Source organism: Myxine glutinosa, chromosome 12 (assembly GCF_964187855.1).
Source record: "Myxine glutinosa chromosome 12, kmMyxGlut1.1, whole genome shotgun sequence".
Classification (NCBI taxonomy): domain Eukaryota; kingdom Metazoa; phylum Chordata; class Myxini; order Myxiniformes; family Myxinidae; genus Myxine; species Myxine glutinosa.
The window spans coordinates 83519963-83545307 of NC_136272.1; the positions used below are offsets into that span (position 1 = coordinate 83519963).

Consider the following 25345-nt stretch of genomic DNA (forward strand, 5'->3'; position numbering starts at 1 on the left):
TTATCTGTTTTTTCTGTCAATGGTGTTTTCTCTTCGGGAAGATATTTTTTTAGTTTTCAAAGTGATTCGCCATCATGGAGATATAGGGCCAAAAAATACATACAGCACAATGTTTTAAAAGGTATGGACGGATTTGGACAACATTTGGGGGAGGAGTTGGTCAGGTGGCAAGAACAAGCCGATTTTGAATTCTGAATTTTGAAAATGCCACAAGGTGGGACTCGTGGGACTTTGTACTGTGGGTATCCACATGGTATTCTGAAGCTCTGTGCAAAAAAATCAGCTTTTATTTCTACTAATTTCTTCTAGGTTTCCCCTTCATTTTTGGCTAATGCTCCTGGGAGCTCTGTAGTAAAAGGGAGCTCCAGAGCTCCAGCGCAGGAGCATTAGCCAAAAATGAAGGGGAAACCTAGAAGAAATTAGTAGAAAGCTGATTTTTTGCACAGAGCTTCAGAATACCATCAGAATACCATCAGAATACCATGTGGATACCCACAGTACAAAGTCCCACGAGTCCCACCTTGTGGCATTTTCAAAATTCAGAATTCAAAATCGGCTTGTTCTTGCCACCTGACCAACTCCTCCCCCAAATGTTGTCCAAATCCGTCCATACCTTTTAAAACATTGTGCTGTATGTATTTTTTGGCCCTATATCTCAATGATGGCGAATCACTTTGAAAACTAAAAAAATATCTTCCCGAAAACCTTAAAGTAAGGATAATTGAACACAAATTGTCGACGTATCGAAAAGTTTATTCACCTTGATAAAAGGATTTGTAACCCAGGACGTGATATGTGCATTCTCTTTGAAACATTTCTCATTAAAATATCACCTCATTGTTAGCTTTCACATAATGTCGGCATTGTAACACAGCTTTAGCAAAATATCACGACCTTTTAATGTTGCATTCAGTGCAAACCCTCTCCGAGAGTACTGTATGCCTATATTTTTCCACCCTTCATTACCTCCGCCTCCAAAGGTGTATGGAGGATTGGAGGTCATGTCTTCACCCATGTCTGTTTGTTTGTGAACAAAATATCTCAAAAGGTTGTGGACGGATTCGGACGAAATTTGGCAGAGTTTTAGCGTTTGTCACAAGGACGAAATGATTAGATTTTGGTGAAGATCCGGATCCGGCTGGTAGAATTTTAAAAGTGATTCTTCATCATTGGGAGATTGGGCCAAAAACGTTACATATCAGGATATCTCAAAAAGTTGTGGATGGATTTGGACAAAACTTGGTGGACCAGGTTTCATTGGGTGTGTGACAAGGATAAATAGATTCGATTTTGGTGAATATCTGAATATGGATTCGGATATGAGAATTATTTAAATTTTGGCAGAGTTTTGTGGCACGAATTGTGGCACGAAAATGCCACAAGGTGGGACTCGTGGGACTTTATATTGTGGGCATCCACATGGTATTCTGAAGCTCTGTGCAAAAAAATCAGCTTTCTACTAATTTCTTCTAGGTCCTAACCTAATGCTCCTGGGCTATTTCCTGTTTTATTCAAGTAGAAATATTTGAGCAACTCTGGGACGATGATGAATGGTTAAAAATAGCATGAGGCTGTTTAAACAATGATAGCCTGGCATGTTTCTGGCTGTAATATACTTCATCAAAGGAGTTTTAAGAGGGTCGCAGTACCATCCGTGCACTCAGCTAGACTTGTGTGTTGATGAGAACTATATTCAGTGACATTGTTGTGCACACCACTTGAGTTGGATAGTGTATCTCAACCTTTCCTTGTGTGATCACATGGCAGTGCCCATTATAGTGGATCTCTTGCTCTTCTTCATGTTACAGAATGAGTTTCACAAGTTAATGTTTTGCTAACTTCACCATACAGCACAAATACTACAGCACAAATAGTGTGTTCAATGCACATCTCTTTTCGTTATTAACTGGTATCTACCTTGTGGGACATCCTCTTATTTGTCTACTCATCTGATTTCGTATTACTCTTTTAAGCTGATACATAGCCCAGGCCTCCAGTTAACTAGTTTATCAAACTTCAATCTGGTGACACATCAACAAAACTGGCAGGCATTCTCAAACAATATTATCATGTATGAAAAGTCATCCATATTAAATATCAATCATCCATATTATCTGTAGAATCAGTGAGAAAACTTGGATTTTGGGGGGTTATATATATATATATATATATAAATAAATATATATATATTTAAATATATATATATATATATATATATATATATATATATATTATATATATATATATATATATTATATATATACATATACAGGGTGTTTCAGAAAGAGTGATACAACTTTAAACGTTTATTTACAAAGAAACAGAAACCTCAGGAACGTGAACCAAACATTTCTTGAAAGCTTATGACATGGTATTTTCTATCACTGATTGCTATTGCAGCACGTCACTGCTAGAGTTAGTGAGAGGCCAAGGTCTGAAATTGGCATTTCCACAAAATCCTTGTAATTGACGTTCTCGATGTGTGCCCCTCCGTGGTTCAGACAGGCATTGATCCTGACTCCAAAGTTCTGTCCAACTTTCCTGTAGGTATCAGCTGGTTCTGCCCCCCAGAAAATGTTGTTGTGGTTGTTGATGGCACCGTTCAAGTGGAAATGGGCTTCATCACTGAACCACATCAGGTTGATCCAGTTTGGGTACCGCTCCATCCTGTCACTGAGCCAATTGCACATATCAAGTCTCCTTCTCATGTCATCTTGACTCAGTTTATGCCTAATAGAGATGATGTATGGGAAAAGCTTCAGTTCCTTAGTGAGGATACGCCAGACTGATGTTGGTTTGATGCCCATCTCCTGGGAGCGCAGGCGGTGGGACCTCTTGGGACTGTCCACTGCAGAATCCCGCACGGCGTGGCTTGCTACTGTTGCCCTTGCCCTGGTTGTGCACTGTACCCTTGCACTCAAAATGTTTCACAATACGTTTAATGGCACAATTTGTGGGTCCATCACGTGTTCTGAGGTCGTATTCCCGTAGAACCTCTGGCGGGTGTCTACATATGATTTAGTCTCATACCACAGGGCCACCACTTTTGTCTTCTGCTCCACTGTCAATGGCATAGTTGAGCTACGGAGCTAGAAATCCCAGGGAAAAAATACCACGATAACACCACCAAACTCTGAAAAGGAAAACGGTATAGGTAAAAAAACAAAGAAATGGCAGGAAGTCAAAGTTGGATCAATTTTTTCTTGAAACACCCTGTATATATATATATATATATATATATATATATATATATATATATATATATATATATATATATATATATATATATATATACATATATCATATCACATATATCAATTCAAATATATATATATATATATATATACATATATCAGTCACCTCTCTTCTCCTGCCTTTTATCATTAAAATGTTTGGTTTCAAACATAAATGGCCGTTTCACATCATTTCCCTACACCTTTAATCCACAATAACATCCTCCTCTGGAATGAGTAATAATTTCATCTCGAACTCTCCGATTACTTTTCCAAGAACTCCTTGAAATTATCTTCACACATACCCCTTTTTTATTCAGGGAATGACGTCACAGCGGCTTTGGAAATCTCCAAAATCATTACGAGTCACTGATTCAAATTGAGGCGTTAAATTAATTCATATTTCAATGATGAAAATCATTGCCGTTGGAATCGTGATACTTATTTCCACAAAAATGTTCCAACTTCTTTAATCCTCATACATTGAATATACACAATACATATCATCAGTGCTACAAGTGTGAGCATTAGTTTTGGCAGGAAGTGAAGCAGGAAGACAGGAAGGACTCTTGGCAGGAAGTGCAGGTACACCTGCATCTATAAGAAAAGTGAAAATGCTGATATCATATTTGGCTTCTCATGTTCCTGTTGGAATGAAACGAAAATCCATTTTGGAATGCTTGCAACAATGATTCAAACACCTTTTCTTCTATGTTATATATTTGTCTATTTGTCTGCTAATGTCCTTGTAATGTAGATTAAAGTACACTAATGTCTATACAAATAGCCACTGGTGGGTTGACGGTTATCTCTTGAGGTTATAGTTCAGACCTCTGCTTACTTTCCCCCTCACCGCCCCCCCCCCCCCCCCCCCCTCCGGGAGCTCCGTGATCACCTGGGAGACCCCCTGACATGAAAGCGAAGAATCGAAGACTGAGCGATCCCGAATAGAAGGGCTGTGTCGGGTCCAAATTCAAATCATTAAATGAACTAGAGCATTCATAGAACACCTTACCCTACACAGTCTTGAGAAAAAGGGACATGGGAAGGGTCTTTTCAACTCTTCCTTTGTGTTTCTGAGCACAATCCGTATTTGGTACAAGCCGCGATTTTGTCTGAATCTCAAAATTCTCCAATGGTGAGAGTGCGAGCGGAAAATTTGATTGGTCGAGACGCTTTAAAATGGCATAATAGTTTGTCTAAGTACTGATAAACTGGAGGTGTTTGAAAGTGCCAAAAAAGCAGTTTGTGTTCTTGTGTTCAAATATATAATTCAATGGAAATAAAATAAAGGTTTTAAAGTTTGTAGGGAAAAATGTTTTTTGGAAGTTTACCATCATTGGTGCACCATCTTATACACCACCTTATCTGAAACCCCCATACCTTTTTATGAAATACACCATGAGACATTTAAAGCCCACTGATGACCAGTGCTGGCAGATAAAGTCCTGCTGGCTTAACGTCCTTCCGATAGACGGCGTATGCATTGACGCATCACCCTGCATGTGAAACAAGAGAGCGACAGTTTATAGAGGTCGAGATTCGAACCCAGGCTGAGACAGTTCAAAGGTGAGTGCACACACCTCGAGGAGATCCTACCAGCCTTATGGAAACCATACACGAAACAAAACAGGCTTACACCATATAGACAGCTACAATTACAGAGGGCAAAGACACATAAGGACATATAGTTTATTCAAACAAACAATTCATCAAACACTAAGGAGAATAATATAAAATATTCTGAGCTTCCGGTCCCTCGGGCGACGGGGCTTGCTTTGATCTCTCCACGGCATCAAAGTTTGAGTGTTTTCCCGTTCGTTTCTTTGTCAAATTTCCGCTGCGTATTTTGTTGTGTATGTGTTATTGTGTGTTTCTATTTGGTTTTGGTTTTGTAGTTGTTGCAAATTTGTGTGTAATTAGTCGTTTCTTTGTCCGCGCCTCGTGCGGCCTGGTGTCTCGTGCGGCCTCCTCGTCTCGACTTGTGCCCCGCCCCCTATATTCTCGTTTGTTCTTTCACCTCTGCTCCTGCTTTCTCAAATCCACGTTCTCACTTAGAGACTTTTCCCAGATTGTTTTCATGGTTTTGTTTAAATATTTATTTAAATATGTTTAAACCGCAGCGGTGATCCCCCCAGGATTTCCATGTTTTAAACGTTTCCCAGTGTGTACCCTGGATAAGAATAGGTACGCCGTATCCCTGCGTGTCGTAGGAGGCGACTAAGAGGGTTGGCGTCAGGAAGGGCATCCGGCCATAAAAAACATTGCCTCAAAAAGAGAACCATGACAATTACAACTACATGTGGGCAGGGTACAGCCCGAAGTGGAGATCGGTTTCTGAGGTTTGGGACATGGAATGTAGGGACAATGACAGGGAGATCAGGAGAAGTGGTGGAAGTATTGGTCAGAAGAAGAGTGGACATATGTTGTGTGCAAGAGACGAGATGGAAGGGAAGTGGTGTGAGAATGGTGAAGGGTAGGCAGGGACAGAAATACAAGTTTGTGTGGCAAGGGTGCCTGGAGGGCGTGAATGGTGTTGGTGTCCTGTTTTCTGAGGAGTTTGTAGACAGTGTGGTGAGTGTGACTAGAGTGAGTGATAGGTTGATGATGGTGAAAATGATGATTGGAAAGCTCTTGGTGAACGTCATCTCGGGATATGCTCCGCAGGTTGGTCGGAGCGATGAAGAGAAGGACAAGTTCTGGTGTGCGATAGAGAAGCTGATGGAAAACGTGAAAGATGAGGAAGTTGTTGTGGTAGGAGGAGACCTAAATGGACATGTGGGAAGGAGTATGGATGGTTTTGACGGAGTTCATGGGGGTTACGGATATGGTGTGAGAAATGGAGAAGGTGAAAGGATTTTGGAGTTTGCTGATGGAGCTGATTTGTTGATTTGTAATACTCAGTTCCAGAAAGAGGATAATAAGCCTGTTACATACACGTCAGGTGGGTCGACGACAACCGTTGACTACCTGATGGTGCGTAGGCGAGATAGGGGGCACCTCCGAGACACAAAGGTAATCCCGGGGGAGGAGGCTGTTTCACAGCACCACTTGGTTGTCTGCGACGTAAGGGTGAAAGGTGCGAGGAGAGCTCGGTGGGTGAAGTACCAACCGAGAATGAAGGTGTGGAGGTTGAAAGAGGTGACAGTAAGGGAGGCATTAAAAGAGAGTCTGAGTAGGGTCGAGGATGATGTGGTTGAGCTTGAAAGTGGTTGGATGTCAATGAAAGCTAGTCTGTTGGGAGCCGTTGGTGAGGTATGTGGATGGACAAAAGGACCACCGAGGCACTCGGAAACATGGTGGTGGGATGATGAAGTTGGAAAGAGGATTGACGAGAAGAGGAAGAAGTTCAAGGAGTGGCAGAAGGCGAAGGGTACGGGAGCAGAAACAGCAGAGCATGAAAGTTATAAGGCAGCCAGGAAGGCTGCAAAGAAAGAGGTAGCAAAGGCGCAGGAGGCATGTAGGAAAATGTTCGGAGAACGCTTGGATTCCGAAGAGGGTCAGAGAGCGGTATTCAGAATTGCAAAGCAGATAGCGAAAGAGAGGTGTGATGTGATGGGGGTGAGCTGCTTGAAGGATGAAGTGGGACAAATCGTTGTCGACCCAGATGGAATTAAAGGAAGATGGAAAAGATATATGGAAATGCTGTTGAATACAGAGAATGAATGGGATGGCAACATAGAGAGTAACCCAGCTTTAGGACCGGCAGAGAAGATAACTGAGAAGGAAGTTGAGGAAGCGATAAAAGCAATGAAGGGTAGAAAAGCGGGAGGGCCGACGGGAGTTGTGGGAGATATGTTGAAGGCAGCAGGAAGTTGGGGTGTGAAGAGAATGACAGAGATCTGTAATCTGGTGGTGAAAGAAGGCCGCATTCCAGTGGATTGGGAACTGAGTACCCTCGTCCCTCTGTACAAGGGGAAAGGTGACCCTCTGGAGTGTGGCTCTTACCGAGCGATAAAGTTATTGGAGCATGGAATGAAGGTATTGGAAAGGGTGTTGGAGAGGAGGATAAGGAAGAAAGTGAAGATCGACGAAATGCAGTTTGGATTTATGCCAGGAAGAGGAACGACAGACGCGCTTTTCATTGTGAGGCAGTTGCAGGAGAAGTACATGGAGAAGAGGAAGAAGTTGTTTCTTTTGTTTGTTGATCTGGAGAAAGCATTCGATCGGGTTCCACGCAAAGTATTGACATGGGCATTGAGGAAGTTAGGAGTGGAGGAATGGTTGATCAGAGTAGTGATGGCAATGTACAAAAGAGCGCGCACAGCTGTAAGGACGAAGGACGGGAACAGTGGTGAGTTTGAGGTGAAGGTGGGAGTGCATCAGGGGTCGGTACTAAGTCCACTACTATTTGTAGCTGTGATGGAGGTGCTGGCTCAGAACGTAAAGGAGGGTTTACCGTGGGAGTTGTTGTATGCAGATGATCTGGTGTTGATTGCGGAAAGTATGGATGGACTGAAGGAAAAGATGAACACGTGGAAGGAATGTATGGAGACAAAAGGTCTGAAGGTGAATATCGGAAAGACGAAGGTGATGGCAAGTGGTAAAGCATGTGGTGAGGTGGAAAGAACTGGGAAGTGGCCCTGTGCTGTGTGTAGGAAGGGTGTCGGAGTGAACTCCATTCAGTGTACAATGTGCGCTGAGTGGGTTCATCAAAAATGTAGTGGTCTGAGAGGGTCATTAACCAGTGTGGCAGCTACATTCAAATGTAAGGTGTGCACAGAGGGAGCTGCAGATGGAGGAAATGTTGAGTTGGATCTTGGATGTTGTTGAGTTGTTGAGTTGGATGTTGAGTTGGATGTTGAGTTGGATCTTGGAGACGGTGTGAAGCTGGAAGGTGTGAAAACATTTTGCTACCTCGGAGACATGCTGAATGGAGAAGGTGGGTCAGACTCGGCAACGGTTGCTCGAGTGAGATGTGCATGGAAGAAGTTTCGGGAATTGAGTGGCGTGCTGATGATGAGGGGAGTGTCGTTGAAGCTGAAGGGAAAGGTGTATGCTGCATGTGTGAGAAGTGTTATGATTTATGGGAGCGAGACATGGGTAATGAACGTAGAGCAGCAACGAAGGTTGGAAAGGGTGGAAATGCGAATGGTTCGACGGATGTGCGGAGTATCGTTGAGAGAGAGGAAGACAAATGATGAATTGCGAAAGATGATGGGAATAGAGCCTGTGATTGATGCTGTGAAGAGGAACAGGTTGAGATGGTTTGGTCATGTGTTGAGGAAGGATGAAAGTGACTGGTTGAGAAGAGTGATGGAAATGAATGTAGAAGGAAGTAGAAGACGGGGAAGACCGAGAAAGACTTGGCTAAAGATGGTGGAAGAAGAAATGCGGGCAAGGGGGTTAACAAGGAGAGATGCAGAAAATAGGGCAAAATGGAGAAGATTGTCATGGGGACCGCAAGGCTAACCCCCGCTCTAGCAGGGAAAATGGCCTTTAAAATGCATGTTGTTGTTGTTGTTGTATTCTGAGCCCTCACTTCCTGACAAGTTTCCAGACTCTGTGGGGTTCTTTATTGGTTCCCTTTACCACCTGGGAACTCTCATTTGAGGTTATTTTCTTCACTTTATCGCTAATTATCATAATTTCTAAAATAGATGTGTTCCATCGTTTCGTGATTATTTTCCTTGAAATATAAATCATGCTGAGACGCATGAGGACTATGATTATGTACTACCTAACCTTTGCACATTCCATTTTAATTTATTGTTGTCTTACTTTCTCATGTGCAGGTTTTCGTCTTCTGCTCCCCTTCAAAGCACCTCGATCCGAGATCAAAATAAACAAGCTTTCCTTACCGTGAAATGGGGTGAATAGGGACAGCAAGGTGAATAGGGACACAAACTGAAAAAAGGTTCGGAAACTTTTTTCGCTGATAATTGATAACCATACTGATTTGTTGATATTTGGGTTGAAAGTGTTCTCTTGTTTTTTTTTTAAAGCAACTTATAGTCCCTATTAACCTCATATATGGGTTAAATAGGAATAAATAGGATTTTTATGGCTGTCCCTATTCACCCCGTTTTACGGGTGAATAGGGACAGTCACTAATACAAAAAAATAATAATCAAGAAATAGGGACAGTTTGGAGAAACTTTTCATCCCATATTTTTTTTCATTGGCTCCGTGGTTTATATTATTATTATGGGTGCATATTATGTGCATCCATCTGAGCTATCAATTTAGCAATAAGTTGGAAACTCAGGATTGTTTCTTGATTATTATTTTTTTGTATGAGTGACTGTCCGTATTGACCCGTAAAACGGGGTGAATCGGGACAGCCATAAAAATCCTATTTATTCCTATTTAACCCATATATGGGGTTAATAGGGACTATAAGTTCCTTTTTTTTAAAACAAGAGAACACTTTCAACCCAAATATCAACAAATCAGTGTGTTTATCAATTTTCAGCGAAAAAGGTTTCCGAACTTTTGTTCAGTTTGTGTCCCTATTCACCTTGCTGTCCCTATTCACCCCATTTCACGGTACCCCCTCGGCCACTGATCGATAGTTTCTTCCTTCCTGATTTTGCCTTTCCGTGATGCTCATCTGTATTGTATTTATGGGGAATCCTCCCAAACGCGCTCTGTCTCCTTTTCTAATCCCCATCTCACCCATTTTTCCTCATTAATCCTCTTCCCCACCACTAATCTCCCAGGAGAATACCATGGTATTCAGAACGGTGTTTTGATAGTTTCACCATAACATAGTTAGCGGATCACAGTGCCATGCCTTTAGCACTTGAAGTAGATTTCTGCATTCTCACTTTGTTAATCTTATGTATACTGGATATGATGAAAAGTTGCCCAATGTGATGATAACCTGTGCCATTCTGACTCGACTCGTGCTCCCACAACACAGGATGAAGTGATAGTCCATCTTCATTTGGAACTTCAGCGGCAAAACGGCTCCCTCGGCTTCAACATCATCGGAGGACAAGCCATCACGGTGAGCTGGAAGGGAAATATGTTCGTTACATGGGAAACGTCACGTGCATGCATTGCCATCTGTTTGCAGACAGAGAGAACGACGACCCACTGATGACATGGCAGTTTCTGACCAATGATTTTAGACACCCTGTGATGTGGTACAGATTTAGTGATGAAGTCATTGTCATAGATTCAAATCACGGTGCTAATTCAAACGAACCATGCCTGCGATTCTGCTTGCAGGAGGATGAGACGCAAAGCTACAAAGAAGGAATATACGTGTCTCGTGTGATCGAAGGAGGTCCAGCAGACGTGGACAATGGCCTACAGGTGGATGACCGTATCCTTGAGGTAAGGATGCACATCACCAATGGTGTGTCGGTCGGTTTTTTGTCTTTGCTGCCTCCTACAAAATTGATGAAGCACATGATCACAAGTTTTCACAAGAGACAATCGACTTGAAGAAGCCCTGTATAAGTTGATAATTTGAGTTTGGTTCGATTTCTAGTTCAAAGTTCTCCCACCCCCCACCCCTCTTCCCATGCCTCCTCACCCCAAGCCCTCTACCTCCCACAGATCTCCCGATGTCCCTGCTCTCAAATGTTGTACTTGTGTGCTTCCCCCTCTCTCCCCATCTTGTCTCCCGCTCCCTTTATTTCGTCTTACGTGTCCGTTTGTTTTTTGGGGGGTTTTTTTTGTCATTTATATTAGCTCTTACATGAGCCTCGATCTTGTATACAAAAAAAACGAAAAAGTTTTCAATGCTGAACAAAGGAATATTTACGGAATATCTATGTGCTGATGGCTTTGACACACATCAAAGCCTGGCAAGGCCTTTGAGATGTCTGAGTTAATTCATGACTAACATGGTGTGTTATATGCCGGTTGTTCTATAGTATGTTATGAAATGGTTAATAGGGTAATCGTGAACATAATATGCTTGGGATGTTTTGAATTTTGTGACTATCATAATAATATTTCATCTTCAGATGTTAATCGATATTTTCTGGTACTGTACCTTTCGAAAAACATCATTTGCACAAAATAGTCAAGCAATCGATATCATATTTGCTTCATTAAGCTCACACCCCCTGATTATGCATTTATTACAACCTGACGCCTCCACAACATTACACTCCTTTGGCTTGATCGACTGACGTCGTTTTGCATCCTTGCACACTCGTACATGGTGATATGCTTTCATCGGTGATTTGGGGTTTTGTACTTAAGAATCTCTACGTTTGATGTGTATTATGCAGCCAAAATACCATGAATACTCATGCTGAAATATACTTCACATTATAGTGGTATTATGCTGTTTATTAGTCCCCTACTGGTGTACACCGGAGGGGACTACAGGTTTGCACTCCGTCCCTCCGTCTGTCAGTCTGTCTGTCAGTCAGTCCGTCACGCAAAGAGCAGCTTTCCGGACTTTTTTTTTCTAAACTCTTAATGCTAATGATTTCAAACTTGGCACATGGTTTCCGCATGATAAGTTACAGATCAAGTTCGAACTTCACGACGTTTCGATCATTTTTGACAAAGTTATGGCACTTTGAACTTTGGTAATTTCCCCAACAGTTTTCCGGACGACAGAATGCCGGTAGGGGACATGTATTGCAGCGCAATACTCAGAATGCTTGTTATAGTGGTATTATGCTGAGAACACTGTGGATGAGGATGTTATTGTGCCACCACACTCAGTGGTGTAATGGTAAAGTGTACTCTCTGATTCTGGGAAGTCGGTGGTTCAAACCCCGGCCGAGTCGTACCAAAGAGTTTAAAATGGTACGTGCTGCTTCCTTTCTTAATGCTCAGCATTTAAAAGGACAAGAGCATGGACAATCCCCATAGATTTGCATCCATGGGGAGGAGATAATTTCTTCTGAGGAAATGCCCAACTGAGTTCAGTGAGAAGGGTGGCGCCATTCTTGTGACGTTGCTGATACCCAGAGTGCCCTGGGAAGTGTCGGCACTTCCCCCAAGCTCAGTGGCTGTGGTTGTCACATCTAACAGTTCTGTGTTGTGTCTCGTGTATTAGTTGGTATGCCCATGTGTGTGAGATGTGTGTGGCAGCCCCACTACAAGCCATAGATACTGTAAAAAAATAAAAGGAAGCATGGATTCTGGTGGTACTGTGCTGAATGGGCACCATGGATGCTGGTGATACTGTACTTAAAAGATGCTCCTGCACCCTGCCAGTTTGTAGTGAATGTGTTCGACTGCCTCTATGTAAGCATCAAACATACATCGACTTGATAAAATTAGGATAAATCTCGATTTTACGGTGAATTAAATCAACAGAACATTGCTAACTGCCATGGGTGGCAAGGAGATGGTGATGTTTCGTTAACCCTTTGTCGGAGCAAAAAAAAAAAAATCACAATTTTTTATTTTACTTCCTGAAATCAATGGTGAACATTTCTGGTCTTGGCTAACTTTGTCTCCTCAACATTTCTGGTCTTGGCTAACTTTGTCTCCTCAACATTTCTGGTCTTGACTAACTTTGTCTCCTCAACATTTCTGATATTGACTAACTTTGTCTCCTCAACATTTCTGGTCTTCGCTAACTTTGTCTCCTGAACATTTCTGGTCTTGGCTAACTTTGTCTCCTCAACATTTCTGGTCTTGGCTAACTTTGTCTCAACATTTCTGGTCTTGGCTAACTTTGTCTCCTCAACATTTCTGGTCTTGGCTAACTTTGTCTCCTCAACATTTCTGGTCTTGGCTAACTTTGTCTCCTCAACATTTCTGGTCTTGGCTAACTTTGTCTCCTCAACATTTCTGGTCTTGGCTAACTTTGTCTCCTCAACATTTCTGGTCTTGGCTAACTTTGTCTCCTCAACATTTCTGGTCTTGATTAACTTTGTCTCTTGAAAAATTATTTTAACATTTTCTGCATGAGGCACTTCAATAAGAAAAAGCATACTTTATGTCGCGTTCTGATGAAGAGTTATGAACTTCTGCAAATGAAGAATTTTGTTGGTTTTACGTATATTAAAGAATTCTAGCTTGAATAAAGTTTATATAGGTTGTTATACATTAGTTTTTTTTTCCAACAAAAGCAATATATATATATATATAAGCAACAAAGTTTTCATAAACAATACATAAACCATGAATATCAATTATAGTTCCACCCTACAGACTTAATGAATCACCTCGGAAATGTAATCTCTCATCTTGGACACTGTCTTACCTTTTGATTTGAATTTAATGATAAATCTACTCGGTCATAATGTAACAACTACCTTACGGCATGTACGATGTTCAAAACGTTCTATGAACGAAATACTCACAAATGTCTACGACATGGAAAAAATTGTGAGCTTCACCAGTATATACTGTATACAGGCCTTGCCAAAATAAAATGAACACTTTATGAACACTTTTGTTAAACTACCAAAATACAGACTCACTGCTCACCTCCACTCATTTGTTCCTATTTTCTCTCGGCTGTGGAGCAAACTTCCCCAGTCTGTTCAGCCCCATTCTTCCCTCCAGGGCTTCAAGACAGCCGCTGACCACGGTGTCAGGTCATCCCCCATCCATACTCATGACCTCTCCTCACCCCAAATGACCCCATTCCCAAGAAATCCCTTTTTCCAGATTATTGAGATTTTCTCCCCTCTTCCTCACCCTTTTATATTTGTTAGTTGGTGGCTGCTTTGTAGCCCGTTACTGTTGCATCCCCTACCTCTTCTTGCTGTGCTTAACTCGGCTTGTGTGCAGCTTGTTCGTTCCTCACCCCCACACACTCTTCCCCCATGTGTCCTCTTCCTCCTCCCCTTGATATCACTCTCACTTCGGTTCTGCTGTTGGTGTTTCTCCCTCCCGGAATCCTCTAACTGCTATATCAGCAAAGCATTTTTCACTATGGAACACATTTATACAAGAAAATGGCGCCATATGTACATAATCACCTCGACGTGGAAGAGATGGGGCACAAACTGCAGCTGCGGACATGTTTGTCTGCGAAGATGGATCGGGAGCTGCGGAGAAGCCCACCTCTGCCAAGTGGCATGCAAGAGCCGCAACAAAATGTCACAGATTGTTAAAAGAAAGTTTGTTTACTATCAGGTGCATTCATTTTTTCTGGCAGGGCTATGTATATGTAACTAAATAAATTATTTATTCATGTATTTTCCGACTAATAATGTAAAGGTCCATTGAAGAGGAGAAAAAACCTTGGCATGCAGCGGATTATTGTGGATCTATTTGAATGCTCCTTACATTTTCTGCTGCGGAAAAGTTATTCCTTGGATATTATGGTGAAATGACATTTAATAGTCAAAGCCAGGAGGTGCTTGTTGGATATTCTTGGAAGCCATTATGCTGCTTTCATACCTTGACCATGAGATAATCGTCCATGGATTCCAATTTTTAAGGAGAAAGTTTCCCTCTTTCCTCACTTTTCTGTTTTCTTTGTATGGATGTCATTCATTCCATAGGTATTGATCATAAGCATTGATTTTGTTTTTAAATGCACCAGTGCTCATGATTCCAGGCAACGCGATTGCATTCACTCTCTGAGCTCTATGGGATACCCATTTAGTGGTGGGCAGATGCCATGAAAAACAACTTTCATATCCTGCCCATGAGATATTCCAGATTGTCGCAACAAAAACAGATGTTGCTGGAGAAATTCCCATTGCATAACAGAGATGCCTTGGCATTGATACCTCGACCTTAGTCATGTACTCAGGCCTTGTTCTGGTGACGGTAGCTACAGCAGTGCTAATGTTGGTGAGTTGTGTTTCGGTAGTTTTCATTAAGTAAATGATGACCATTTTACCACCTACACACCATGTTGATTGAACCTCACTCACATCTTGAGCTCACCGAATGCTCGTACCTTAGTTAAGGACCACAGTATGAAACGATATTTGCCCTTCAAGTTTTTCTGCTTGTGACAAAACAGTCCGTGTGGTCGTGGTCTATCATGGTGGGGCTGTGTGCATATTTTCTTTTTCCCCTCCTCTATGTTTCGACTGCGCAGTTTAACCCCAGGCTAGTTTGGACCAGCCAGTCGGGAATTATTTTCTCCACCACAAATCTATGCTAGCTTTGCTTGCCTGGAACCAGCTTAAAGGGCCTGGAAAACAATTTTTCTTTAATATGGCTAGCAAGTCCCATGGGAGAACTAAACAGCAAAATAATTCAGGGTGAACAGACCAGCGGTGTCGAGGTGGAGGACAAAAGGACCTGGGATGATATAGAGACACATTGAGTTAAGTGAGAAAGTATTAATGACAAACAATTGGTTAATGTGAGACACGTGGTGATGATGAACAGCTGCCTTTGAGGGACTGGAGAAGGAACAAGGCCATACCTGGGCTGAAAGATTGTTTTATTGATCGGAGAAAGAGGGCTTTGATGAGTCAAGGTGGTCGGACAATCGAAACCGATGGAGAAGCACAACAAGTTGTTTCTTGAAGGAATGCATTAAGCCCAATGCAGTTTGCTAAAGACCAATGGCAGAGACAGTGGGTGAAACAAGACCAGATGTGAGGCAGTGTAAGATCGCAAGACCAACATTCTCTTTTAATTTCAAGAGCTCTAGGCCCGATGAGCCAGCATCCTGTCGTGAGATAAAGATCATGCCGTGGGCTTATTCTTCACCTTCTCAAGGATGTTGGAGCTTCAGTTCATATATTGGAGGGGAGTACGGCAAAGAGGTAACTGATGCCTATTAACTTTTTAGGCCCATAGAGGATGCCTTAACTGGAACCTACATTTAGATGCTAGTTTTAGTATGTGGTCTACCCAAGACAGGTCACAGGCACAGGTGAGGCCAAAGGAATTTAAGGGTTATACACATCCGTTATGGAAGATATTTTATCTTTGACTTCTTTATTTCCATCTCTGTCTCTGTCTGCCATACTCTGACTCTGTGGACAAAGTGTCAGTGCTGCTAAAGCACTCATGGCAAATATTAGATTGGGTGGTTTGCTATTACTTCACAGCAGTCAGTCAGAGTATAAATTTGAGATTTGAGCAGGGTGCGAATGATAACTTCCTTACTCTAAAGTGAAAGGCAGTGTGCGATATTTATCAACCACCAGCAACTGCAGGCAGACGGCTCCGCTTATTAACGTCGTTCCGAGGGACGGCACATTCATTGATGCAACGCCTTGCATGCGAAGCATCAAACCAACGGTTACCCAGACTCGACAGCTCAGAGGTAAGTGTGCCACCTCTGTACCATCCCGTCTGAGTTTTACTTCCATAATGTCATGTAAATTTCATGTAGGTGTTGTGTATAAGGTGAGGCAGGATTCCCCTGGCAGGACAGATGGGATGGACCTCCCTCCCTATCCCATAAGCTCATTGGTCCTGATTCTATGTTCAGTAACCTGATCACCTACAACAAAGGGCTCCCTGACTGATGGTGCAGCAGACAATTTCAAATCAAAATGTTCAATATAGGACTGAACAAAAGGACCGAGGAGGATGTATATATATTCAAGGAGGTTTTGGTGGTGAAGTGGGTGTTTGGGGTGGGGAAGGGGAGAGGTTGTAGTACCTGACCTTACATCCAAAAATAAATCTATGGTCCATATTAGCCTTCTACTCCAAAAAGTGGTGCACACTTCACATCTTGTGACGCATTATGACAGTATGACATCACATTGCTGCACAGTATATATGAAAAACATTGAAAGGCCCAGCAAAATAAGCCAAACTACTGTTATTGACTCAGAAATACCACAATGAAGAATAATATTGGAAACAGATAATAGTCTCTCTGAGGTCATAGGAAAAAACATATTTCCCATTACATGAGGCACGTGGAACATTTAAGGGAAGCAATTTCACTCATTGTGGCTGCCGGTTCTGGATAGTCTGAACTCTTTTATCAAGCTACACAAACCACTTTTAACTGTCACGTAAACAAGCACGCTGCTTTACAGAGGCAGATAATAATCAAAAGATTGCTGATTCAAATACCGCATTGTAACACCACTTACTGGAAGTTAAAGTGTAGCAGATGTTTCTTTGGTCAACAGTGGTTTTACCGTACCATAAATGCACTAACATGGTGAGATATGTGGCTCAGAGGTTGAATGCTTGCTTTTGAGATTCTAGTCTGGTTTTCCTTACCGGTCAGTCTGTCTATAAACTGTCATCCTGGTGTTTTTGCAGGCATGGTGTTGCATCTGTGAGTATACTGTTCTTCAGAGGGAATGCCAAACTACTTGCTCATGATACTGTATTTTGTGGGTGTTAAGTATTCAATGGTACCTTTCAAACGTAGTAGCTGGCCACCCCATCACCTCCCAGCTTCACCCTAATCTCACCCCCTCTCCAAGCTCTTTTCCACATTCCTACACCCTGGCAACAGCACCTCCTCCCCTGTCCCTAAATGTGTGGACCTCAAACTAGTCAGGTTCACGATGTCAATAAATTATATTTCGTTCAAAATCATGGTAGATTAGCAAACCTATACATTTTTGGAAAGGTTATAGCATAAGGAAACTAAAAATCAATGCTTACATTTGGAGAGATACCTGTATGGCGGCCATTTTGGATTTTCAAAATGGCCACTGTAAAATACATATTTTGTTCTATTTCTGCCTCTAATTACCATAAAAACTTTTTAAAATATACTAAACCTATATTTTCAGGGACAAGGAATCCAATGAAAATATCAAATTAATGCTATGGGGAATGGTAAGACACGAATCAAAGGTTTTGAATTGCAAAATACTGTCTTTATATTCGCGACAAGTTGCATAATCAAATACATGTTATCATTTTGTACAGGCAGTTAATAACATCAAAATGTGTCACAATAATTCATATCACCAAACATACACAGGCAGTCAGCAAAATCATATATTACACATGCAGTCAGTATAACTTCACATCTACACAGGCAGTCAATGACAAAATATACACAGGCAGTCAATGGCATCAAACATACACGATTACAGAATATGCCATTTAGAGTTCGTCATCACTGTCCTGTGTGTCGTATCCGACAATATAGTCCGCATCGTTTTCACAGTCCGTTCCACACAAGCAAAGGTCGGTCAAATTGATTAAAATAACCACCTTTAGAGGTCAAATTGATTGGCAAATCGAATTGGTCGAATGGTCGATCGAATCGAATTCGATGAATCGAATCGAATCGAATCGATCGAATTGGTCGAATGGTCGAATGGTCGATCGAAGCGATTGGTCGATTGGTCGAATTGGTCGAATTGGTCGAATCGAATTGGTCGGAATTGGCAAATGTAAACATTGATTTTCAGATTTTCCATGTAATAACGTTTCCAAAAATGTATAGGTTTGCTAATCTACCATGATTTTGAACGAAAAAACATAGTGAACCTGACTAAACCTCCGAGGCCTCCACTCCAATGTGACAGATCTCTTAATAATCCAGGCCATTGTTGATAAACCAGACAAATCTATTCAACAGAATCCTTTCTTGTCTCCCTCCTTTAAAACTTGGTGGTGCCTTGTTAAGTCTGTCTCTGGAGTATGCTCCTACAGTCCCTCTCCATCCTTCCCTCACTTCAAATGGCACTACAGTCAACTCCACCCATGAGAAGGCTGAACGTCTCAATTTTGTGTTTGCTTCCAAATCGTGCATCCCAACCACCTGCTGTCTGTACTCACACTACCCAGTTGCACACAACTGCTCCTGGACTCTGTATATTTTGTACCTGAGAAGGTGGAGAAGTTTCTGGCAACCATCAACTCTGATTCTGCAAGTGGACCGGATGGCATTACCTCACGAGCCCTAAAAACCTGCTCAGCTGCTCTAACACATCCTCTTTCTGATATGCTCACCCTATCATTTTCCCTAGTTCATCTTCCATCTGCTTGGAAGTCAACCTTGAACATCACCGCATTACATTTACAAGGTGAAAGAAGCCTAACCCCTTAACTACAGATTCCTCATCTTTCAGATAGGCAGGCCGCAGCCTCTTCCCTTTCTTTAGACCTTGCTAAGCCTGGTGTTGGCTTAACGTTTAAGGTGGCTAGCTTGAGGTCTTAAGTGCCTGAGTTTGAGCCCCTGTTGTGCCATTTAAATAACACTGGGTGGGTTGACTCAGCATATCAGCAAGATGAGTACCTGCTTACTGGTAATAGGGGTCATTGCATCAGCGGTACAGCCGCGCCTCCATTGCATCAGCGGCACAGCCACACCTCCAGAAAATGTTGCAGCCAAGCAGCCACAGGCTGCATACGAACCATACCTTGATAGAAACACAAGCTGGTCAAGCACTTGGAATATGTGTCTTTCAATTCAGACAAATCTCACACACTGACTGTCTCTCCGAGCGGACCATCTGGCAAAACCTCCGATCTACTTTCTTCGTAATCTTCTTGAGGAAGTACAGTCATTCAAACTCCTGGGTCTCACAATCAACCATGATCTTTCTTACTGCTCGTATCAGCCATTTCTGGGGCAAATCACATTTCAAAGTTGGCCTCCAAAGCCAGCCACCGATTGGACATCCTCTGTCGTGCAAAGTCATTCCTTGGCACACGTGAACACCCATCCACTTACAAGGCAATTTCATCTGCAACTGTTGCAACAGTCGGTATGCTGTCGGTATGTTTCCCCTCTCACTCTCTCTTTTTACTGTTCCTTTTGTTCTGTTACATCCTGATCCGTTCTATATCCTCGCTTCTCCACGAGCCTCGACTTAGTATGCAAAAAACAGAAACCAGGTGCTGCATATTATGATTGGACAAATACTGTGCACTAAAGAAATTTTGTATTTTTCTCTGTGCTATGTTGTAAATACCAAGTTTATGGAAATATTGATTGTTAGTCTTGTGAAAGGAAGAAGACTGCCATTGTTATATCCTGACCCATGATAAGATATTGGCAAAAGGGTTTTTGAAAACTTGCCCTTGTGATGACCCAAAGGCTTATTGTGGAAGCTACACTGAGTTGGCCATTCATATTTGTAGAGAGTAAATTTTTGAGATTTTTGCACATTAGCTGGAATCCTCCGTTTCGTTGACAGTAAACCACTAGCAAAGGTATTTTGACTGAGAGGTGACCTTGCTATAAGCCTTCCTGATCCATACAAACGGCCTGTACTTACGCTAAGTTCCTGTATTTCAATGTCCACCATCAGAGTGAAGTGGCTCGGATTTGTCAGATTTCGATGGAATCTGAAATGTGTGAAGCATTTTTGCTTTACAAAGAGGTTCCTTTTTGTGATACTTTACAAAAGATACTTGAACACAGGAGGAGGCCATTTGGCCCTTCATGACCATGCTGTATCAACCCCACATAAATGTAATCTGTCAGTTTATCTATCTATAATTCCAGTAATCTCTGTATGTCTGTGTGTATGTCTGTGTGTATGTCTGTGTGTTTGTCGTTTGTCTGTGACCGCTGTTTCTCGACAACCACGGGTCCGATATACTTTAAACTTGCCAGGTATATTGCTGGGGACCCGAGGATGTGCCTTTTCAAGGTTTCATATTAATCGGACAAGTAGTTACCGAGCTATGGCGATTTCTTTACCAAACTCCGCAAGCCGTTCGCTTTGGACCAAACCATTTCATGTAAATAGAGGGGGGGGATTGTCACCGTACTCGCAAGCCGTTCGGTTTGGCTTTGCGAATGGACCAAACCATTTCATGTAAATAGAGGGGGGGGGATTGTCACCGTACTCGCAAGCCGTTCAGTTTGGCTTTGCGAATGGACCAAACCATTTGCGAATGGACCAAACCATTTCATGTAAATAGAGGGGGGGGATATAATTTTAGATATCTATCTATAATTCCAGTAATCTCTGTGTGTGTGTGTGTGTGTATGTGTGTGTGTCTGTGTGTCTGTGTGTTTGTTTGTCTGTGACCGCTGTTTCTCGACAACCACGGGTCCGATATACTTGAAACTTGCCAGGTATATTGCTGGGGACCCGAGGATGTGCCTTTTCAAGGTTTCATATTAATCGGAGAAGTAGTTACCGAGCTATGGCGATTTCTTTACCAAACTCCGCAAGCCGTTCGCTTTGGACCAAACCATTTCATGTAAATAGAGGGGGGGGATTGTCACCGTACTCGCAAGCCGTTCGCTTTGGACCAAACCATTTCATGTAAATAGAGGGGGGGGATTGTCACCGTACTCGCAAGCCGTTCGCTTTGGACCAAACCATTTCATGTAAATAGAGGGGGGGGATTGTCACCGTACTCGCAAGCCGTTCGCTTTGGCTTTGCGAATGGACCAAACCATTTCATGTAAATAGAGGGGGGGGATATAATTTTAGATATATATATAGTACGGGCATGCCCTAGCATATATATAGTACGGGCACGCCCTAGTATCTATAATTCCAGTAATCTCTGTGTGTCTGTGTGTTTGTTTGTCTGTGACCGCTGTTTCTCGACAACCACGGGTCCGATATACTTGAAACTTGCCAGGTATATTGCTGGGGACCCGAGGATGTGCCTTTTCAAGGTTTCATATTAATCGGAGAAGTAGTTACCGAGCTATGTCCAAAAAACGATTCAACCAATCAGAGAGCAGCGAGTTATCACGTGTGCCGAACGTGGCGAACAGACTCTGCCTCGGACGGCACATTTGAGAGCGTATTCATTTATTTCACGTTGGCAAACTATGTTGCCGCTATGTTGGCGTTAAACTATGTTTTAAAACTAATTAAAACTAATTTGCGATTCTTTCGCTTTCCTGCGCGTTTGTGCACGCTATGGCGATTTCTTTACCAAACTCCGCAAGCCGTTCGCTTTGGACCAAACCATTTCATGTAAATAGAGGGGGGGGATTGTCACCGTACTCGCAAGCCGTTCGCTTTGGACCAAACCATTTCATGTAAATAGAGGGGGGGGATTGTCACCGTACTCGCAAGCCGTTCGCTTTGGCTTTGCGAATGGACCAAACCATTTCATGTAAATAGAGGGGGGGGGATATAATTTTAGATATATATATAGTACGGGCATGCCCTAGTTTACTTAATTTCACTAGGGTGGGGAGTAAGAAGGAGGACCGTGGGACAAGCATAGGGACATCACTAGGGTGTTTTATTTTATGGGGGGGAGTGGGGGGGCTGTTTATTTGGGGATTGGAGGTGGTTGTAGGTAGAGGAATGAACAAAAACCGACGATGCATTCAGTTTTTGATGAGATCCTTCATAGATATCATGATCACAACACATGTACAATCACCCATTCATACCTGAGATACCTACGATTCCTGCCAATATCTCAACACATACCTACAAATTAGAACCATTGTCATCAGAGACTGTGTACCTTCTGGCTGCCCTAATAACCCTAGACATCATAATAATATGAGTTCCCTTACAAGGAGCTTCAACACAGGAATAGGCCATTAGCTTCATCAAGCCTGCACAATAGTTACAAGGATCTAGATGGATATACAAGGACCTTTGACACAGGAGGAGGCCATTCGGCCCATCATGCCTGTGCTACACCGAGCACAGAAACCATCACCGACACACACACACACACACACACACACACACACACACACACACACACACACACACACACACACACACACACACATGCTACCAACAAGTCCTGCCCATATCACTGTATCCCTCTATTTCAATGATTCAAGGTACCTATCTAATCCCAGTTTAAATCAACCTACTGTTTCTGCTGACACTACCTTTCCAGCTTCCATGCATTATAACTACTCTCTGAGTGAAAGACCCTTGCTGTACGACCATTCTCACACCTCTTTACACTCAGATAATTGATACTGGTCCTGTCACTTTATACCTTTTAATGTCTATAATTCCATCCACATATCTTGCTAATCATGAAGTGCCTGAGAATATAATATGATGAAAGTGCAAGTATTGTTTTATAATGCACATAATGATGTGCCATACAAATATTGTCCACAAGCTTTTTTTCTTGTTTTAATTAAACTCAGTTGGATGAAATAAAAATAAAAACAGCCAAGACCCGTTATTTCTCCAACAAACTGTTGCCTTGCAAAAAAATACAAATTATCAGTGAAAAAAAACAACCATATCAATGTTTGAGAGAATTGTTTGCCTCCATGCAACAAAGAGGAATCCAAACAGGTTGAGAAGAACTAAATTGAGAAGCAGCTGCACCAGCACAAACTTAAAAGCCTCAACGGTAGTTTAGGGAAACAATTACATCTTGAGCTTTAAAGAGTTTACATTGATTTTCCACTTACACGGTGACCCCCTCGGTGGTGATTGACCCCGAACCCTTTTGGGTTTGCTCTCGCAAATGAAGTAAAGTATGGTTTAAGGAAAAGGTCGTCTCAGTCATAACCTCTGTGGTCATAACCCCTTGCAGGTCTTCGCAATCATAACTTAAGTGACATGATTGATCTCAAAGTTGCATGGAAACAAAGCTTCCTAGAATTTGAGCCAAAATCTTGACGAATGATCAAGTGAAGTTCTCTAAATCAAGTCATACTTACGCTGGGAAATTCTGTTGACCTATTTATTTAAGCCACGTTATAGCAGGCAATTATTATATCAATCACTATTATTGTCCAGAAGGAAAACAAAAAAGATGCACAAGATTTAAAAAATTAAAATGTTATGTAAAAAAAAAAAGAAGTTTAAACTAGACCGAAAGTCTAACAAGTAGCTGAGCTTGTTTGATATTTTAGTTGAAGAGGATAGTATGACCTGGGTGGGGATACCAGTTAGCAAATAATGTAAGTATTTAATTATTTTGAAGTACTCTAAGTCTCCAAGCTGCTGTCACCATGGGAAGTGAAGAGATTGCATTGAGACAATGCTTTATTCTATATGTTTCGAGTCAACAATGAACCAACCACACACCGCTTCAATCTAGAAACTTTGCAATAACGACAAAGGGATTGCATTGTTATGATTATATTTACTATATTATTAGTATTAACGCTATTATTATTATTATTATTATTATTATTACGAAAACAATACGACTGTATTAAGAAACCTGGGCTACTTTGTCCGAAGTGGCCTGAAGTTGAGGCATGAAGGCATGAAGCCTAAGGCCTATACGCACTATGTTGTTGGAAGATCCGTAACGTCTATGCTTTTGATATTTGATGATCATTTTAACAATCGGTTTGTTTGTATTTCACACTGAATGAAAAACGTTGCATGGTGATTGTGATATATGACAGGTTCAACAATATGTTTGGCCTGAACGGCATAGAAATCAAATTGGCGGAGTGTGGAGTCAGCCGTTGTATGCCGTAATGACATCAGACGTAATCACATCACCCTGTCATGTGACCAGATCCTCAGCTCTTATTGGTATACGTTTGAGGGGACATACATACATAGAGACAGACACTGTCCTAGACGACTTTGCCCTATGGACTACGCCATAAAAAAAGTTTTTAAAAACTTGTTTTAAATAACCACATAATATTCACATTCTTTCAGGATGAAAATTTCCCTTGTATATACATATGTATAAATACAATGTTCACATGTAGATAAACTTTGAATTTACATTCATGGATGCTCATGGTCAAGCTTGAACATGGAGAGAGAGAGCGAGAGCGAGAGAGAGAGAGAGAGAGAGAGAGAGAGAGAGAGAGAGAGAGAGAGATTCTTCCGTTAGTGTTCTTATCCGAACCCTCGGCTCAGGGTGAAGGGAAGCCAAGTTCTAATACCCTATGTGTTTATCCATTGTCTATGGGTAGTAATGTTCTTTATGAGTCATGTAAAATTACATTTTTGTCTACTAATGTCTATACCTTCATGTGACATAAGTACAAGATCCTCCATGAGCCTTAGATCACTGTATAAAAAAAACAAGATTAGAGAAAACAATGATAATTTTAAACAAAGCAAATCGAACGTTTATGAATGCGTCAGCATGTGTAAGTACCAACATCTGCACGAATTGTGAATAATGGAAGACTTACAATGGTGTCCAAGTTGTTACTTATAACAATTATATCTCTTTTCGTTATTCACAATAATTCCATTGTATTATAATATTTTCCTTTTTAACTTTTATGAATGCAGGGAAAAATATGAATGCTAAAAAGTCACGTAGTGTGTTACAAGTCACATTTAGAGTGGCCTGCCTTGTCTCGTTTTTCACGCGTTGCTCAAAAAACAAGAGAGAAAAAAAAATTACGTTTGTGGATTTAATTTGGTTTTACAGGATTACCTAGAGGTACGCACACTCGCCTCTGACCTGTCTAGCCTGGGTTTGAATCC

The 25345-nt window shown here is 41.8% G+C and overlaps 1 protein-coding gene across 1 annotated transcript in view; it reads left to right on the forward strand.

Annotated features, from left to right (window-relative positions):
- The window catches only part of PDZRN3 (PDZ domain containing ring finger 3), a 397145-nt gene that overhangs the window by 36166 nt on the left and 335634 nt on the right, over positions 1-25345 (forward strand). The window contains exons 2-3 of the mRNA XM_068100558.2: positions 10099-10185; positions 10410-10517. Coding sequence (XP_067956659.2) covers positions 10099-10185; positions 10410-10517 — 195 coding nt within the window. The remainder of the gene's footprint in view (positions 1-10098; positions 10186-10409; positions 10518-25345) is intronic.